Source organism: Pleuronectes platessa, chromosome 10 (genome assembly GCF_947347685.1).
Source record: "Pleuronectes platessa chromosome 10, fPlePla1.1, whole genome shotgun sequence".
Taxonomy (NCBI): domain Eukaryota; kingdom Metazoa; phylum Chordata; class Actinopteri; order Pleuronectiformes; family Pleuronectidae; genus Pleuronectes; species Pleuronectes platessa.
This window is the reverse complement of record NC_070635.1, coordinates 12,794,944-12,812,913: the sequence shown is the minus strand read 5'-3', so window position 1 is coordinate 12,812,913 and position 17,970 is coordinate 12,794,944. Positions and strand designations below refer to the sequence as shown.

Genomic DNA, 17,970 nt, shown 5'->3' with positions numbered 1-17,970 from the left:
CTATTTTCTCCCAATATTTTATTCTAATCATTTATTCTAAAGCACTTTGTGACATTGAAGAAAAATGATTATTATGATTGTTATTTATCATCACCCCACCACTGAATTTTGCCTCACCCAAAATATTTAGTAAATGAAAAATGAAACATTGTGAACCTTTTTTCATTTTGTCCACTAGTAATTATCAACAGGGTGATAATGGAATAATGTGTAGTTACATTTAATCGTCCAGATGCTTTTAGGATTGACGTCATTATGTGACGTAAGTTTACAGTTTCTAAGGTTATGGATCTATAAGTGAATAATAGAGGTGAGTCTCCACAGAAAGCAGCAGCCTGAAGGCAGCTCTTAGTGATTCACCAGGAAGAGAAGCAGCAGCAGGGCGGGCAGGACGCGCAGCACCAGCCCTCCTGTGGACGAACAGGAGCCGGTCCGCGTCGCCCCACTGATGTTATGACTTGAATATGGCCGATAAGGGGCCGTTTTTGACCTCATGTATTATTTTTTACCTCTCGGTCGGGGCCGCAATATTCCAGATTCTCGAAGAACCCAACTGGATCTCGGCCAGAGACAGATATATCCTGCAGAAAGAAAACGTTTTGAAGAAGTATACCTGCTTGACTAAAGAAGCGCTGGATGAGATTTTGGAGGTATGAACCCATCTGTTTTCAGTTTACGACGGATAAGAACAGTGTTCCCATTTATCCTGAAGGGTTAGGGTTAGGGTTAAAAGTAAACCTACTTTTTGTAACTTTACGCACGATTGAGCAACAAACCGAGGAGCTCCCATAAACTGCTAAGAAGCTAAAAGGGATCAGGTAAAACCAAAGTTCAGATATTAGCCTGTATGAGACTGTTGCTCAGTGACCATTGTCAACTTGAGCCGATACACACATTGTGCAAGAGTACGTGAGAGGTGTGTGCGAGTCAGGACACACCAGGACTTGTTTTTCCTGATCACGAACAGAAAACAAGCATCAGGCCTGAGACGGATCAGGTGACAACACAGCTCGGAAAGCGTCTTCTGTTTCAGCCCGAATTTCTCTAAAGAAGAGTCAGAAAGTTGTGTTTAATCAGGACTGGACGTTATTGCGCATGTGTCCCTGCTCCAGAGATATTTGAACGTTTGCACAAGGTGTGTCCAGGTGCAAATGGCTGCACAGGAAATGACTTTGAGCCCAAGTAGTAGAGGACTGTGGAAGAGAATAGTGTCGTTACAGTCGTGTGTGAAATGGGTGATTTACTGTGTATTCACCACAGATCGTGTCGGAGGCTGCAGGTCAAGGTGTGACCATCACTGGCGAGAAACATCGCAACACGTGGGACTGGGTCAACTCGGTCGTTTTCGCTGCCACCATTGTCACCACCATAGGTTTGTATGTGTAGGCTTGGCATGCAGTGTAGTTGCACTTGCTACTATGAATTCAATGCACATCAAATATATTTCTAATGTTTACTTTAATCATCTAACTCACACATGTCAACATTTCTCATTTTAAATTTTTTATTAGCCTGACAATTATTCTTATTTTACTAGAACTTTAGAAAAACCATAATCTTGAATAATGATATCAACTTACTGACATCTATGATTGATGATATTGATAACAAATGTAATATGTATGTATGAATAATAACAATTAACACTAGCAATACTTGAAACATTGTTTATTATAATATTGACTAATAATAGTAATTTTGTACAATCATGCATTTGCAATGGTTGTATACTAAATATGTTATTGCCCAAATAAGCATTTTTCTTTTTAAACTTTTAACTTATCCTTGCTTACAGGGTTTCTCCAAATAAAGGTTCAATATTAGACTTTTTTAGGATCCCAATGACATTTAGATAGATGGATATTTTATTCATAACAGAAGGGAAATTACAGTGTTTCAGCATCAATTAAATACATAAACACAAGACGCGAATATTATATAACCCACAGAACACAAGCAGAGGCAGATATGTCGGCGATCTGTGTGCAGACTTAAAATGTTAAATCCAGATAAATAAATAGATAGAATAAAAAGGAAGTTGTATTTGTGCCAGGCACTCCCAGGTGAGTGAATAGGATAAAATATTTGCATTGCAGCTAAAAAGATGATTCTCCTCTCTCTGCTCAAAAGGGAGTCGTTATAAAGTGTGATTGCAGTCGGTAAAAACATCTACATCAAATACTGATATGAAGGGATATCAGAGAGCTGCTTACACTTCAATGAAGATAAGGTGAACAAAGCCCAGTAGAGAATGACCCCTGATTTGCTCAGTCATTTTGCAAAGTTATAAAAGGACGATATCCATGTCTTTTCCCACAAGCCGAGTTTACTGCACTAAAATCTGACCGAGGAGTTTGTAGGTTATAAGTTATCTGTTCCATGTTGGTCTTGTTTGTATTTTTATTACAATATGCTAATATCTGTTAAGAAAAAACTGCATGGCCAAAACATTCCCTTAAAGTAGCATTTCATAAGGCTTAATATAATCAATGGATTTTTAAAAACTTCTTATGAACCAGGGGGAAACCCTATTTATATAACCTTTAAAAAAGAAAAAAGTCCATATTCCGTGCTGTGATTCAACGTTTTCTCTTGTCATCCACAGGTTATGGCAATGTCGCGCCCAAGACTGAAGGTGGTCGTGTGTTCTGCATCCTGTACGGTTTGTGTGGGATCCCCCTATGCCTGGTATGGATAAGTGAGCTGGGTTCATTCTTTGGAGACAGAGCCAAGCGTCTGTCCCAGGTTCTGATCCGCAGAGGCGTCTCAGTGGTAAGAAATGACCTAATGGTGGAGTGAGTGTTTGTCTGAATGCTGAATAAAGTTGCAATATAACATTTATATTTTCTTCCTCGTGTCAGAAAAGGGTCCAGTTAACCTGTACGGCCTTGTTCCTGTTATGGGGGGTGTTTGTGCACCTGGTTATCCCTCCGTTTGTTTTCATGTCTATGGAAGGATGGAGCTACCTGGAAGGCATCTACTTCTCGTTCATCACTCTCACAACGGTTGGTTTTGGAGATTATGTGGCAGGTAGGTTTCTTTTACGACTTGATTTAGATAATTTCTCTGAGGTCATTGTGCATCTGGACTTCTTTTGTTCCCTTTGTAATGAAAGCAGTGCCATTCCATGCTTCTATTTCCATTTCAGGCGTAAATCCAAACATAGAGTACCCCAGACTGTACAGAACATTTGCAGAGATATGGATCTACATGGGCCTGGCCTGGCTGTCGCTGTTCTTCAGCTGGAACGTCCACATGGTAGTGAAAGCTCACAAGAAGTTCAAGCAAAGACGACACAGGTACCGACACTTAGATGACGAAGAGCTCCAGCCAGAAGGGGAAAACCAGAACCCAGAAATAAAGCGGTCCGTCATCGACATCTTCAACTTCATGTCTGAAAACGGGGAGGACTACAGCACCGTCATACACAATATCGGAAGTACGGCAAAAAAAATAAACCCTGCAGAGAAAGTAAACCGCTCTAAGAGCTGCAGCGACATCCTGTCCATCCGTACCCTGGATCATTCGCCGAAACACAAACACATGATCAGCATCAGTCAGGTGTTCATGACCGCAAAATTGGATCAAGAGGAGGAGCATCCGCCACAAGAGAGCAACAGAGACAGGGAGCCTCCAGAATGTGCGAGGACGGCAGGTAGCACGGAGAACAAAGACAGTTGTGCACTTGAACCAGAAAATGATGGTATCATCTTCACTGTACCTGCCAGAGACACTGCAGAGGAACAGACTGTACAGCAGGCGGGTGGAGGGGAGAGCAGGTTCCAAATATCCAAAGTACAGGAAGATTCGGTCATGGACAAAGATGAAAAAGGGTAAAACAATACTGTTTTGTATCAAGGGGACAAACTGCATCCGTGCAATTCAAGGGTGGACTGTTTAACAGCCTCCTGCTTCACAACAGCATTATTTCATGCAAATCTTCCATTATTGAAACACACAACCCATTTGGCGGACGCTTTTATCCAAAGGGATGGGGAAGACTGAGGCTCAAACTGCCGACAGTCTGACGACCGCTCTACCCCTCAGTCACAGCCGCCCACCCAATTCTCTTCTTCTTGCAAACGTTGAATAAAGATTGTTTTTTATTATTTTTCGATCCCATATCCATCCAGATCTTTCCATACAACATTTCTAAAAGTGACTAGAACACTTCAAATCCCAGCACAGGGCTTTATGGAGACAATATGTAACTTTCCCTCATAGGAAGCTGCTACAGTGGAGTCCATTCAGACATGGTCATTATCAGCCTTTTCCTGATTTACCACTGGCTGAATCAGGGGTAGAAAACAAACGTTGTTACTGGGCAAATTCAAACAATAAAGACACTGCATCTTTTTAAAATGAAGAAATGTAACCTCAGAGCCAGGTCGATCTTCAGGGTTGTGCTTTGACAGCTTTGTGCCGTTTGGATGACAGAGCAGCCACATGTCACCTGTCTTAACGTCTACAGGTAAAGCTACAGACTAGAAACATTACAGTACAGTCCTTTACAGACACCGACACAAAATGAGTGTAAATTACAATAAGAGACTATCCATTTAACTGAATTTAAATTAATTAATTAATTCGGAAACATGAGGTGTATTGCGTAATTTTTCAGATTTTCACTATTTGATTCATTTTTAATTCTATTATTGAGGGATTATTTTGTGCACAGACCCTTTCTTCCTTGTTCCATAGTTGAGATGCTCAAAATTTGTAGTCTTCCGTTACATCTGTGTAAACATTTCGTCATGTCAAGGGTTGAATGAGCCGAGGCCCATCTCTCCTCGGGGTTGCATCTCCACCAGAGAATGCTTTGTGTGCTTCGTTCAGTTTAGTCATGTGATTACAACTAATGTATGACTCATGACTGATCATAATGTAGATGATTCATAAAGGAAAAACTAATTTATAGATTCTTGCAGCTTAGCATTCTTTAGGACACACAAACTACTGACTTAAAGTTCCGTGATGTTCAGTAAAAAGTATCCAGTAAAATATTATTTTCATGATAAATGACAAAGCAGCAATATGAACTTTTTTAATTTTTTATTGAAAATTAGGGTTGCAAAGGGGTGGCAAATTTCCAGTAAATTTTCATGTGAATATTCAGCTCGGGAATTTTGGGAATTTTGAAAAAAAAAAATTACACAAATTAAACGCTGAGCACTAAAAACATCATTCAAAACTCTATTTTAAAGATGTATGGAATGCAACACACGCATGTTGAATTTCAACCCTGCACTGTGCATTTCTCCATCACATGCCCAGATAATTCCCAGCATCCTCCACACTACAGCAGGGCTATCGAGGCCTGCTGTAGTGTGCAGGACTAGTCAAGTAAGTTTCGATGATATTACTGGGGAAAATATACAAGCATGCTGATTGAGGATTGTTCATCTGTTCATTTAGCCTATTTCTATTCATTTATCCATCAATTGTCAAATATTTTTAAAGACGATTCCAATTGTTTGGCTAACTATTTATATCTCTGGCATTGCATTAGTGTTTTTTTACAAGCTTTTTTGCTCATCTTATTCTACAGAACATTGCCATGTGGAGACATTTCACACCAGCCAATGTAGAAGGAAAGGCTGTGTACATTTGCAAATACGATGCAAAGACCCATGTTAAGAATGACACAGATCCAGAAGCATATAGTCAAGTGCCCAAAGTTTCCTCAGGGCTCAAATCAGCCTTTGACAAAACAAAATGTTTATATTTATGTCTGTATATGACAAGGTAAATACAGTTAGTACTAACTACCCACACAATTTCCAGTTTATTCCCGTATATTCCCATGGAAAGTTTCCAGCTTTGAATATTCCCGGAATTTTGCATGATTAACGGCAAAGCAGCAATATAAACTTTTTACGTATTTTTATTGAAAATATGAGGATTTATTTCACAGCGGTTCAAGTAGTTGGTCAGTTCAGTATCTACAACCATTTGCAAAAAATGCTGAAATGCCCACGACCATGAAGAAGTCAGGAAAACAAAATGCATTAATTTTCCTCCCAAGAGAATAAGAAAAAAATAGCATTTTCCACATACGAGTGCTGTGATTTATGTTAATCATCATTCAAATCACCAATGTCCGCGCCTTGCAAAGAGGTGAGTCATTGCCTACTCCAGATCACAGACCAAGGCTTTATGGTACACAGTGCCAATGAGCAACTTTCCCCCATATGCTGCTGCTACAGACGAACCAATAAGCACACGACCATCGTCTTCATACACCTGAGTCACCACAGGCTGGTCCGAGTGAATCTTCTGGACGCGGATGACCTGCACAAAACATCATCACACAGGAGAAAGAATTATAACAAGAGGAATACATGTAAAACGATTTGTCATCTGTTTAAGTAACGAGAATTAGGGTGCAGAAATTAAACGCATAAAAACATATTTTGTTTTGCAATGTTGATCATCTCACAAGTTGAAAACTGATAAAAGTGAAAGGACAAACCTCTGATCCAGGTGGGTCGTTGGGGTCCAACATGAAAAGTTTCCATCCATTAGGATGACAGCCTAACCACAGGTCGCCTGTTTCGAGGTCGACTTCAATGTTGTCACAGAGAGAACCCAGAGCCACGGACTGGTGACAGGACCAGAAGGAGATATTTACCATAAACCATTAATGACAATTCTACCACGACAGGATTTTGTACTTGAAATTACCGGCATTTATGTGTAAATTGTCTCGAAACATGATAAGACCTTCATCTTAGTTACAATAATGAACAACTAGAATAGTAGTAGAGCGCACAGCTCTGCCGAAGCCCAAAAACCCTTACATTAAAAGGTTTAGTGTGTAGAATTAAGTGATATCTAGTGTTGAAGTTCAATGTCGCAGCTGAAGACCCCTCACCTCACCCTCCCCTTCCAAACATGATAGGAACCTGTGAGAGCCTTCAGTTGTCAAAAAACGTAAAAGATTTTTCGTTTGTCCGGTCTGGGCTACTGTAAAAAACATGGCGGCCTCCGTAGTAATTTCTGCCATTAGATCCCCTTCACATAAATCTTATACACTGAACCATTAATTAATAAACAAATAAATATCTAGATTTTTTTCTCTAGGTGTATAAACTGTTCGCTGGGAAATTAATGAAAATGTAAAAATAATGGCGTTTCTCGTAAAGTTAATGAAAGGGAAAATAACGTCCTGAATTTGACCCAAAAGTTGATGGCTTCTTCCGCAAAGTTTCATTGAAATCTCTCCATTACTTTTGAATGACAAATATTACTTCAAGTCTGAAATATTTACCTTCAGAGAGACCAGTGAATTGTTTTCTTTTCGCTCCAACACATGCACATTGTGGTCAAACACATCTGCCACATATATGTGTCTGTAAATAAAAAAAAAGAATACAACAATGAAGCAATCCACATGCTTCGCACGAATTATCAACATGTGTGACCCTGAGGATCATTCCTACCCTTTGTCTGGTGAGATGTTGATTCCGTTTGCAAAGTAGTAACCTTCAGAGACGACCTTCACATCCGTGGGACTGTAGTACACAACATTAGACCAAGACAGTCCCAGAACAGGCTCCACAGTTTTCAGGATCTCATGGGAGAAATAGTGATCATTTGTTGCATAGAAGCTGTCCACGCCCACTGCAACGATGTCATTCACACTGGAAAGAAAAACTGAATTTGAACATTATTTAAATGACACAATGTTTATTTTGTCGAGTACAATATGAAAGTTTTTTGTTAACCTTTGTTATGACGAGAGATATCAGATGCACTAAAGCTCAGGACTCAGTAAGTCAAACAGTAGTTGTCACTGTACTGTACCTGTAGAGAAGTTCGTGTTTTATAGTTTTCACGTGCATAAGGAGGTTGTTGTCCTCAACAAATTGGAAGACCTCGACTTGGCTTTTGTGTTGTGGATGATTGACAACAAACAGGTAAATTGTGTCATCTGAGGAGAAACAAGGAAAGCATGGTAAAAAAACAACAACAGATCACTGGAGACAAAACCGGCCTATGCATTCTTTGTACACATCAACACTTGTGAGTTTGTTTAGTATTAACATAATGCAAATGTAGGGTCCACAGGAGCTATTATAACAGGTTTGTCCACATACTCCACACAGGCACACACAGGCTCATATCCACCAAACACGAAATATAAACTTACCTTTTACAATTATAGCTAGTCACAGAAACTGAAAATTAAATCAATTTCTCTGTTAGATTAATGGAAATAAGTAAAACAGAAATGTATTGATTTCTGGATCAACTTGAAAGACAAGCACAAAGCCACTAGACTTAGGTTTTTAACTTTTGAGACAGAATGGTGTAGTAGTAACCAGGTGTGACTTTTACCTGTGGGATCGGTGTATGCACTGATGCCATGAGGGTTGAATGAGTCCAGGTCAAAGTTTCTTGGCATGCGCAGCTCCACCGGTTTCATCCGAGGGTCTTGTAGGTCGAGGGAGAAGATCTTTCCTGGCCCCTCTGAGGCTGGTAGTCCAGGAAACTTCAGACCCTGGACATATTGGAAATACATAAAATTAAACAGATGTCAAACTAATGAAAATAAATTCTGCACAGCAAAACTAGAATCATCACTGATTGGAGACCAACCCCCAGATTTATGATAATAATAATTTATAGAACGTCCTTAATACGTCCAAGGCTGCTCAACATTCTTTACAAAAGTAAGAGGAAATTAATAAAAAAAGTTAAATCATGAAATACAGAATATAGAGGTACATAAAACATGCTAAGATGCGATTAGGGAAGGCGGTGTTATTTATAAAGCACAGTTCATACACAGAGGTAGATTCAAGGCGCTGTACAGGGTCTTTGAACGCAACACAGAGGCCCAATCAGAACATAGAAGAGGTTAACAAGAGCAGAATAAAAGAGATTAAAAGAGGTACAAGATATAAAAAGAATGTAGAACTGGACCAAGCTAAACCAGGAACAATGAATGCTACGAGCAATAAGCCTCTGAATAAGTAGCTGCATGTTTTTTCTGCACTTTAGTCATGAATACAGGTTAAGTTGACTAAAAGAGCCAAGCACATGAGCAAATGGACCTTTATTGAAAGTGAATAGTGTTTGATATGGGATCAAGAACGTGTCCAAACAAGGATTCAGCATATCACAAGATTATTGTGAACACGGTTAGTTTTCTTATAGTTTTACTCATAAAAAAAAAGTTTGGTCACGTGTTTTATCCGCAGGACTTTAATTCCTTCAGTGACTGTTTGTTCAACCTCAGATCAACTTGGCTGCTCAGCAACTCAAACACTCACAGTGCTTATAAAGGCGAGTCCGTCTCCCAGAATCGTGATGTCTTCCGAGCCAGAATCTGAAAGCAGCGCAGTCCAGCTGTTAACTTTGAGTTTACATTTGTTTGTTTGGCTTTTATTTTGTTATTATTCTCTCTACTCACCCAGGTTTTTTAACGCCACACAGTTGGGCAGGTGATTCTGCAGCAGCTCTCTGGAGGCGAGGGCCCTTTTCCTGCAGAGGGTTCAACACAAGCTGCATGAACTCAACTTTATCTCCACAGGAAGCAAACTTCGTCACCACACACACTTGTCTTTTCTTTGTACTTTACCTCAGGTTGACGATCCTCTCTCCCAACAGCGCCGCGATGGCCGCTATTACAAGCGAGGCGCACACGAGCTTTCCCATTTTCAAATTATGAACAACTCAAATTGACAGTGGATCGAAAACACCAGACTAAACTAAAGCGGCTGAGGAGGGACACGCGCAGTTAATGCTGCCTTCATGACGTTGGAAATCTGAGAACCTTACTTCAATTTCTTCTCAGGGTTGCCTGTAGTGTTGTGTCGTTCGTTTTGAACGAATCGTTACAAGGACTCAGGAGTAACGAGTCCTCTCAAAGAGTGATTCGTTCATTTTCTCGTGGCCGCGCATCGGGACTTTTGCATAGGCTGCAGCAGGTCACGTGGAAAATGATCCAAAGACTCGTATCCGGCAGATGAACGAATCACTGATCCGAAGACTCTGTTGGCAGAAGAACGAGTCACTGATCTGAAGACACGGTCGTGAGGTGAACGATTCGTTCATCTGCCGGGTACGAGTCTTTGGATCATTTTCCACGTGACCTCCATAGGCTCAGAAGAGGAAACAGTTACCTCATTCCCTATCGCGGGACCGCTGTTAAAAAGCAGCCATGACTGACAGCTTTTGTGTGGCAGATCATATTTTTTTTAAGAAAACCTCCTCTATTATATAAAGTAAAACATGACAGTTTGTATGGTTTTAAATTGTCATTTATAGTCACACTGGCATTTAATTATCACGGGAAATAATTACACTGCACTAAACTGTAAGTGTAAATGTAAAGGGAAAATAACAAAACCAGTCATTATGACTTTTGAATAGGGCTGAACGATATGGGGAAATAATCTAATTGCGATTCCCCCCCCCCCCCCAAATATTGCGATTAAGATTTAATATGCGATTCTTTTATTTTATCCTCTTTCCCCCCCAAAAAAAACGTAATGAATGATTTAAATATGACCAACACAATATTAGATACTGTACAATATTCTTTCCCACATTTTTATTTAACTGCTCATTACAGAAACAAGAATAACAAATCGGTGTGCATTTAAGTAATTTAATCAAAGTCATTGTAAGTATAAACACAAGGCATGCACTTTTTAAAAAGTGTGTGCCTAACGTATTCTGAATACTTGGATTATTCCACATTGAATTACATTTTATAAGTGTAGGAATGCGGCGTTGTTATAGTCAGTGTATCAGCAGCAGTTTAAGCTCTGTGTCCGCGGATGCGGCGGGCCAGCTGGATGTGCTGGCAGCGTGCGGATCAGCAGCTCCGTAGATCCCCGTTCATGTCCGGGCGGACGTGCAGCGGTATGGAGGCGCCGGGCCGCAGCAGGAACAGCTTAACACCTCCGTCTCGCAGATGTGCATGTAGGTGACCGGGGGGCTCTGGAGCCCCGCCGCCCCGGAGCTCGGCTTGCTTTTCCGAGGAGCGATTTTCCCGTCCGCTGCCCGCATCGCGGTCACCGGCGAAATGAGCTCGCTCTGTGTGGCTGACACGTTGGCCGAAGACTCTGTGGGCAGATGAACGAAGCACGTCGGGAGTTGAACGACTCGTTCATCTGCCGGGTACGAGTCTTTGGATCGTTTGCCCCCCCCGTTGAAACGAACGAATGACTCAAAAAGAGATTCGTTCATTCTAGTGAACGAGATTCAAAGAACCGACACAGTAAAAAGATCCGAACTTCCCATCACTAGTTGCCTGGTCCATGGAGTTACCGCGGAATTTGGCTGCTTTTGAGTCAGTCTGTGAATGACTCTCACCTGCACGCACATCTCAATACCAACCTGGCAACTCTAGTCACCCTATCCCTCAAAGCAGACCTGGTACTCTGGTCCAACACCCAACAGTACCCTGGGAGGGTGCTAATGATGTATGAATGAGAGGAAAAGGCTGTGGTATGCAGTCATGGCATTTGAGGCAGAACAACGTGGCTTGAAAGCAGTAGTTTGCCCTGTGGAGCTTCAGGGTTGGGCCCCTGTGGCTGCGGGGACTTGTTTGGCCAGAGTGTTGGGGGCAGAGATGACAGGTGATCCAGCAATGTTAGCCAGTGGCTGTGAGGAGGACATTGAGGTGATGCCTAGGAGAGACGGGAGGTGTGTTAATCATTTTGAAGTGCTTGTATTTTACATGTCATCACAATCTTGATTCACAGATAGATTTGCAGCCATTCACAATCTATTTTGAATTGCAATTACACATGACAAAAACATCTCTTGAATATTCCTGCTCCTAAGGACAATTCATTCCAGAGAGGATTACTCACCGGCCATCATACTTGAAGAGCTGACTGGTGTGGAGCTTGCATCCATCCCTCCTGGAGTGGCCCCCCTTCCCTGATCTTTAACGATGGGATCTGCGAACACAAGTGGATTTGAGCAACTCGTAAACCAAATTCATGTGTTGACAAGAGTCGAGCCACTTTAAATAAAATGCTCCAGAGTTTGTTTTGTGTGCTTCGTTCAGTTTGTAGCGTAGGTTTTCTGAATTGAAAAAATAAAAGAGTTGCGCTCCAGCCAGGGATTCTTCACCTGTCAAAATGTATAATATCTCCCGGTACGAGAGGTAACCCTCGTAGCTCATTTACCTAACTACACAAGACATCAAAGGAAAATATATCACAAGCCATAAATTCGGTTAATCAAAATATCTTCAATTAAAATTATTCACTCAAGTTAACATCAAATCAAATAGGTACGATGGATAAACAGAAAAATAACTCTTTTGACCGCAATCAAATTCATTTCAAAATAAGAACAATCAACGGTTCCTTCAAAAAACATGTGAAAGAAACTTCCATTAAGAGTTCATGTTCAAGTGTTAGTTTGTGTGTGTATGTGTGTGTGTGTGTGTGTGGGTGTGGGGTTTTGTTGGAGAGGGGAGTTAGGGTCCAATGAAAAGGTGCAGTAAGGGAAATGTTTGTTCTTGGATTTGGAGGGCCTTTATCTCCAGGTAGAGGGAAGATGAGGGGTGAATTTTACAGAGCCAGGAGAACTCGGTGAATCCAGGAGAGTGTCAAAAGTGAGACTTCTCTGGTTTATTCCATCCAGGACTGAGGGAAGCGCGTGCCGATCCGAGCAGGTTAGATGGTTTTAAAATCCACTTCCGGCTCCAGGGATTAGCTTCTGTTCCTCATGGTCCAGGACGTTGGTGCAATAACTCCATTTAGTTCTTGGTCAACTTTCTTTAAACTAGTTTATCTGTTGTTTAGCTCTCCTTCCTACAGTCACGCTCCTTGACCTGTTTCAACTCCATGCTGCCTTTGTTTGAGTTTTCCATCTCCTTTTTTTCCTCACAGGCGTGTCACCTTTATTATCTCCCTCGCCCCTTCTTTTCCTGTTGAGGCCTAAAGGCCCATTCTGTCTTTTTAGTTTTCTTCTATCTGCTACAAGTTTAGTCAGTTGATTACAACTAATGTAAGATGTATGACTCATGACTGATCATAATGTAGCTGATTCATAAAGGAAAAACTAATTTATAGATTCATGCAGTTTTGCAGCTTTGCATTCTTAAGGACAGACAAAGTACTGACTTAAAGTACTGACTTAAAGTACTGTGATGTTCAGTAAAAAGTATCCAGTAAAAAATTATTTTCATGATAAACGGCAAAGCAGCAATATAAACTTTTTACATATTTTTATTGAAAATATAAGGACTTATTTCATAGCGGTTCAAGTAGTTGGTCAGTTCAGTGTCTACAACCATTTGCAAAAAATGCTGATGTATCCACGAAATGCATCCATTTTCCTTCCACGAAAAAAACAACAACTGCATTTTCCACATACGAGTGCTGTGATTTATGTTAATCATAATTCCAATCACCATTGTCCGCGCCTTGCAAAGAGGTGAGTCATTGCCTACTCCAGATCACAGACCAGGGCTTTGTGGAACACAGTGCCAATGAGCAACTTTCCCCCATATGCTGCTGCTACAGACGAACCCATGAGCACACCACCATCGTCTTCATACACCTGAGTCACCACCGGCTGGTCCGAGTGAATCTTCTGGACGCGGATGACCTGCACAAAACATAATCACACAGGAGAAAGAATTATAACAAATGAATTCATGTAAAACGATTGGTCATCTGTTTAAGTAACGAGAATAAAAGTTAAGAAATTAAACACAAACATATCTGGTTTTACAATGTTGGTCATCTCACAAGTTGAAAACTGATAAAAGTAAAAGGACAAACCTCGGATCCAGGTGGGTCGTTGGGGTCAAACAAAAAAAATGTCCATCCATTAGGGTGACAGCCTAACCACAGGTCGCCTGTTTCTAGGTCGACTTCAATGTTGTCACAGAGAGAACCCAGAGCCACAGACTGGTGACAGGACCAGAAGGAGATATTTACCATAAACCATTAATGACAATTCTACCTGGACAGGATTTTGTACTTGAAATTACCGACATTTATGTGTAAATTGTCTCCAAACATGGTAAGAGCTTCATCTAAGTTACAATTATGAACAACTAGAATAGTAGTAGAGCGCACCAGATATGCCAGATTTTTTCATCAAGGTGCATCAATTATTCCTTGGGAAATTAATTAAAATGTCAAAATAAAGGCCTCTCTCACAAAGTGAAAATAATGTCCTGAAATTGCCTCAAAAGTTAACAGCTTCTTCCACAAAGTTTCATTGAAATCTGTCCATTACTTTTGTGTAACCTTGCTTACAAAAAAATCAACAAATCAACAAACAGAAGGACAAGAAGAGCCACATTTATGAATAATAATACTGATGAAGCCCACTGATTGAATTAAATATATTACTTTTAGTCTGAAATATTTACCTTCAGAGAGACCAGTGAATTGTCTTCTTGACGCTCCAACACATGCACATTGTGCCCAAACAGATCTGCCACATATATATGTCTGTAAATAAGAAAAAGAATACAACAATGGAGCAATCTAACATGTGAAGTATGAATTATCAACATCTGAGGATCATTCCTACCCTTTGTCTGGTGAGATGTTGATTCCGTTTGCAAAGTAGTAACCGTCAGAGACGACCTTCACATCCGTGGGACTGTAGTACACAACATTAGACCAAGACAGTCCCAGAACAGGCTCCACATAACTTTTCAAGATGTCATGGGAGAAATAGTGATCATTTGTTGCATAGAAGCTGTCCACGCCCACTGCAACGATGTCGTTCACACTGGAAAGAAAAAACAGCATTTGAACATTATTTAAATGACACAATATTTGTCGAGTACAATCTGAAAATATTTTGTTAAGCTTAGCTATGACAAGAGATATCAGATGCACTAAAGCTCACGACTCAGTAAGTCAGACAGTAGTTGTCACTGTACCGTACCTGTAGAGCTGTTCGTGTTTTATAGTTTTCACGTGCATAAGGAGGTTGTTGTCCTCAACAAATTGGAAGACCTCGACTTGGCTTTTGTGTTGTGGATGATTGACAACAAACAGGTAAATTGTGTCATCTGAGGAGAAACAAGGAAAGCATGGTAAAAAAACAACAACAGATCACTGGAGACAAAACCGGCCCATGCATTCTTTGTACACATAAACACTTGTGAGTTTGCTTAGTATTAACATAATGCAAATGTACTGATTGCGTACAATACAAACAAACCCCAGTCTAACAATCTCAGCCATTACAGTAGGATCCACAGGAGCAATTATAACAGGTTTGTCCACATACTCCACACAGGCACACACAGGCTCATATCCACCAAACACGAAAGATAAACTTCCCTTTTACAAGTCAGATTATAGCCAGTCACAGAAACTGAAAATTAAATCAATTTTGTAGATTAATGGAAATAAGTAAAACAGCAATGTCTTGATTTCTGGATCAACTTGAAAGACAAGCACAAAGCCACTAGACTTAGGTTTTTAACTTTTGGGACAGAACGGTGAGTAACATTAACCGGGTGTGACTTTTACCTGTGGGATCGGTGTATGCACTGATGCCATGAGGGTTGAATGAGTCCAGGTCAAAGTTTCTTGGCATGCGCAGCTCCACCGGTTTCATCCGAGGGTCTTGTAGGTCGAGGGAGAAGATCTTTCCTGGCCCCTCTGAGGCTGGTCGTCCAGGATTCTTCAGACCCTGGAGATATTGGAAATACATAAAATTACACAGATGTCAAAGTAATGAAAATAAATTCTGCACAGCAAAATTAGAATCACCACTGATTGGAGACCAACCACCAGATTTATGCCAATAATAGTCTATAGAGCATCTTTCATATGTACAAGGCTGCTCAACATTCTCAACAAAAGACGAAATAATGAAAAAAGTTAAATAATGAAATACAGAAAAGCATATAGATGTACACAAAACAATAAAACATGCTAAAATGAAATTAGGGAAGGCAGTGCTATTTATAAAGCACAGTCCATACACAGAGGTAGATTCAAGGTGCTGTACAGGGTCTTTGAACGCAACACAGAGGCCCAATCAGAACATAGAAGAGGTTAACAAGAGCAGATAAAATAGATTAAAAGAGGTACAAGATATAAAAAGAATGTAGAACTGGACCAAGCTAAACCAGGAACAATGAAAGCTATGAGCAATAAGCCTCTGAATAAGTAGCTGCATGTTTTTTCTGCACTTTAAGTCATGAATACAGGTTAAGTTGACTAAAAGAGCCAAGCACATGAACAAATGGACCTTTATGGAAAGTGAATATAGTTTGATATGGGATCAAGATGTTTTAAAAAAAAACAAGGATTCAGCATATCACAAGATTATTGTGAACATGGTTAGTTTTCTTATAGTTTTAATCATAAAAAAAAAAAAAGTTTGGTCACGTGTTTTATCCGCAGGACTTTAATTCCTTCAGTGACTGTTTGTTCAACCTCAGATCAACTTGGCTGCTCAGCAACTCAAACACTCACAGTGCTGATAAAGGCGAGTCCGTCTCCCAGGATCGTGATGTCTTCCGAGCCAGAATCTGAAAGCAGCGCAGTCCAGCTGTTAACTTTGAGTTTACATTTGTTTGTTTGGCTTTATTTTGTTATTATTCTCTCTACTCACCCAGGTTTTTTAACGCCACACAGTTGGGCAGGTGATTCTGCAGCAGCTCTCTGGAGGCGAGGGCCCTTTTCCTGCAGAGGGTTCAACACAAGCTGCATGAACTCAACTTTATCTCCACAGGAAGCAAACTTCGTCACCACACACACTTGTCTTTTCTTTGTACTCTACCTCAGGTTGACGATCCTCTCTCCCAACAGCGCCGCGATGGCCGCTATTACAAGCGAGGCGCACACGAGCTTTCCCATTTTCAAAATATAAACAATTCCAATTGACAGTGGATCAGAAACACCAGATTAAACTACAGCGGCTGAGGAGGGACAAGCGCAACTAATGCTGCCTTCATGACAGTCGGACATCTGAGAACCTACATTTAATTTCTCCTCAAGGCAATCTGAATCTCACCTCCACGCAAATCTCAATCCCAACCTGGCAACCCTACTCACTCTATCCCTCCAACCAGACCTTATACTCTGGTCCAACACCCAATTAACAGTATTCCGGGAGGATGCTAAGGATGTATGAATGAGAGGAAAAGGCTGTGGTATGCAGTCATGGCATTTGGGGCAGAACAACGTGGCTTGAAAGCAGTAGTTTACCTTGTGGAGGTTCGCTGCAGGGGTGGGAATTACTACACATCACCTATTCCCATTATCATAACCACTTATGTTTAGTATGAGTTTATAATGTAACTTTGATTTTATTGTCACTTCTGTTGCTTTCTAGGCACAGTCAGCATTACGCTACAACACTTTATATTTTTATTCCCCCTATTGTACACTTTATACTTTTTATTTTTAGGGCCCGAGCACTGACAGGCAGTGACAGACAGTGAAATTTTAAGGATTATTATTATTATTTTTCCGGCAAATGAATTGGATTTTTGAGGGCTTTAACATGCCCAAATTCTTATCAAAATTTGCAGAACATTTAAGTGGTGAAAATGTACGTATTCTGGAGGAATTTTCAAAGGGCGTGCAAAAAAAGGCTTAGCAGTGCCCCTGAGACCCCTGGAACGTGTTCACATTGAACTCTGGAAAAAGTGCCATAAAACGTAAAGGTTTCAGTTTAAAAATAAACCAGCTGTAGGCCTGGTGTATGGCACACACACATTTTAATATATTGTTGTGTTTTAACAAAGGACTAATGGATGTTTACCACTCTTTTAATGTAATGTTATGATGTATATGGGTTATGTGTGACTACTGTTTGCAAACCAAATGGCCCCAAGTTATTATAATTTTTTTTCATGCAAATTAATTGGCTTTTTGAGTGAATTAACATCCTCAAATTCCTATAGTTATATTTGGAAGAAGTGGACTGCGCAGGATTAATTTAATTAAATTTAATTAAATTTTTTATTTTTTATTAAAACATCGTGATTTAATGTCTGTGATTTAA

The 17,970-nt window shown here is 40.4% G+C and overlaps 3 protein-coding genes across 3 annotated transcripts; 1 reads left to right on the top strand and 2 right to left on the bottom strand.

The window, feature by feature from the left end:
- Window positions 1–351: 351 nt before the first annotated feature.
- kcnk5b (potassium channel, subfamily K, member 5b) lies at window positions 352–6,411 on the top strand. The gene is made up of 5 exons (XM_053431760.1): window positions 352–650; window positions 1,261–1,372; window positions 2,606–2,772; window positions 2,862–3,030; window positions 3,149–6,411. The coding sequence occupies exons 1-5, from the start codon at window positions 465–467 to the stop codon at window positions 3,835–3,837; spliced, it is 1,323 nt and encodes a 440-aa protein (XP_053287735.1). The 5' UTR covers window positions 352–464; the 3' UTR covers window positions 3,838–6,411.
- Window positions 5,869–9,862, bottom strand: LOC128448901 (serum paraoxonase/arylesterase 2). The gene is made up of 9 exons (XM_053431761.1): window positions 9,587–9,862; window positions 9,419–9,489; window positions 9,279–9,334; window positions 8,341–8,503; window positions 7,807–7,933; window positions 7,443–7,643; window positions 7,271–7,352; window positions 6,473–6,601; window positions 5,869–6,291 (listed from the first exon to the last, which is right to left on the bottom strand). The coding sequence occupies exons 1-9, from the start codon at window positions 9,661–9,663 to the stop codon at window positions 6,130–6,132; spliced, it is 1,068 nt and encodes a 355-aa protein (XP_053287736.1). The 5' UTR covers window positions 9,664–9,862; the 3' UTR covers window positions 5,869–6,129.
- Window positions 9,863–13,186: 3,324 nt separating this feature from the next.
- LOC128449362 (serum paraoxonase/arylesterase 2) lies at window positions 13,187–16,908 on the bottom strand. The gene is made up of 9 exons (XM_053432478.1): window positions 16,741–16,908; window positions 16,573–16,643; window positions 16,434–16,489; window positions 15,480–15,642; window positions 14,887–15,013; window positions 14,524–14,727; window positions 14,360–14,441; window positions 13,761–13,889; window positions 13,187–13,584 (listed from the first exon to the last, which is right to left on the bottom strand). The coding sequence occupies exons 1-9, from the start codon at window positions 16,815–16,817 to the stop codon at window positions 13,423–13,425; spliced, it is 1,071 nt and encodes a 356-aa protein (XP_053288453.1). The 5' UTR covers window positions 16,818–16,908; the 3' UTR covers window positions 13,187–13,422.
- Window positions 16,909–17,970: the final 1,062 nt, after the last annotated feature.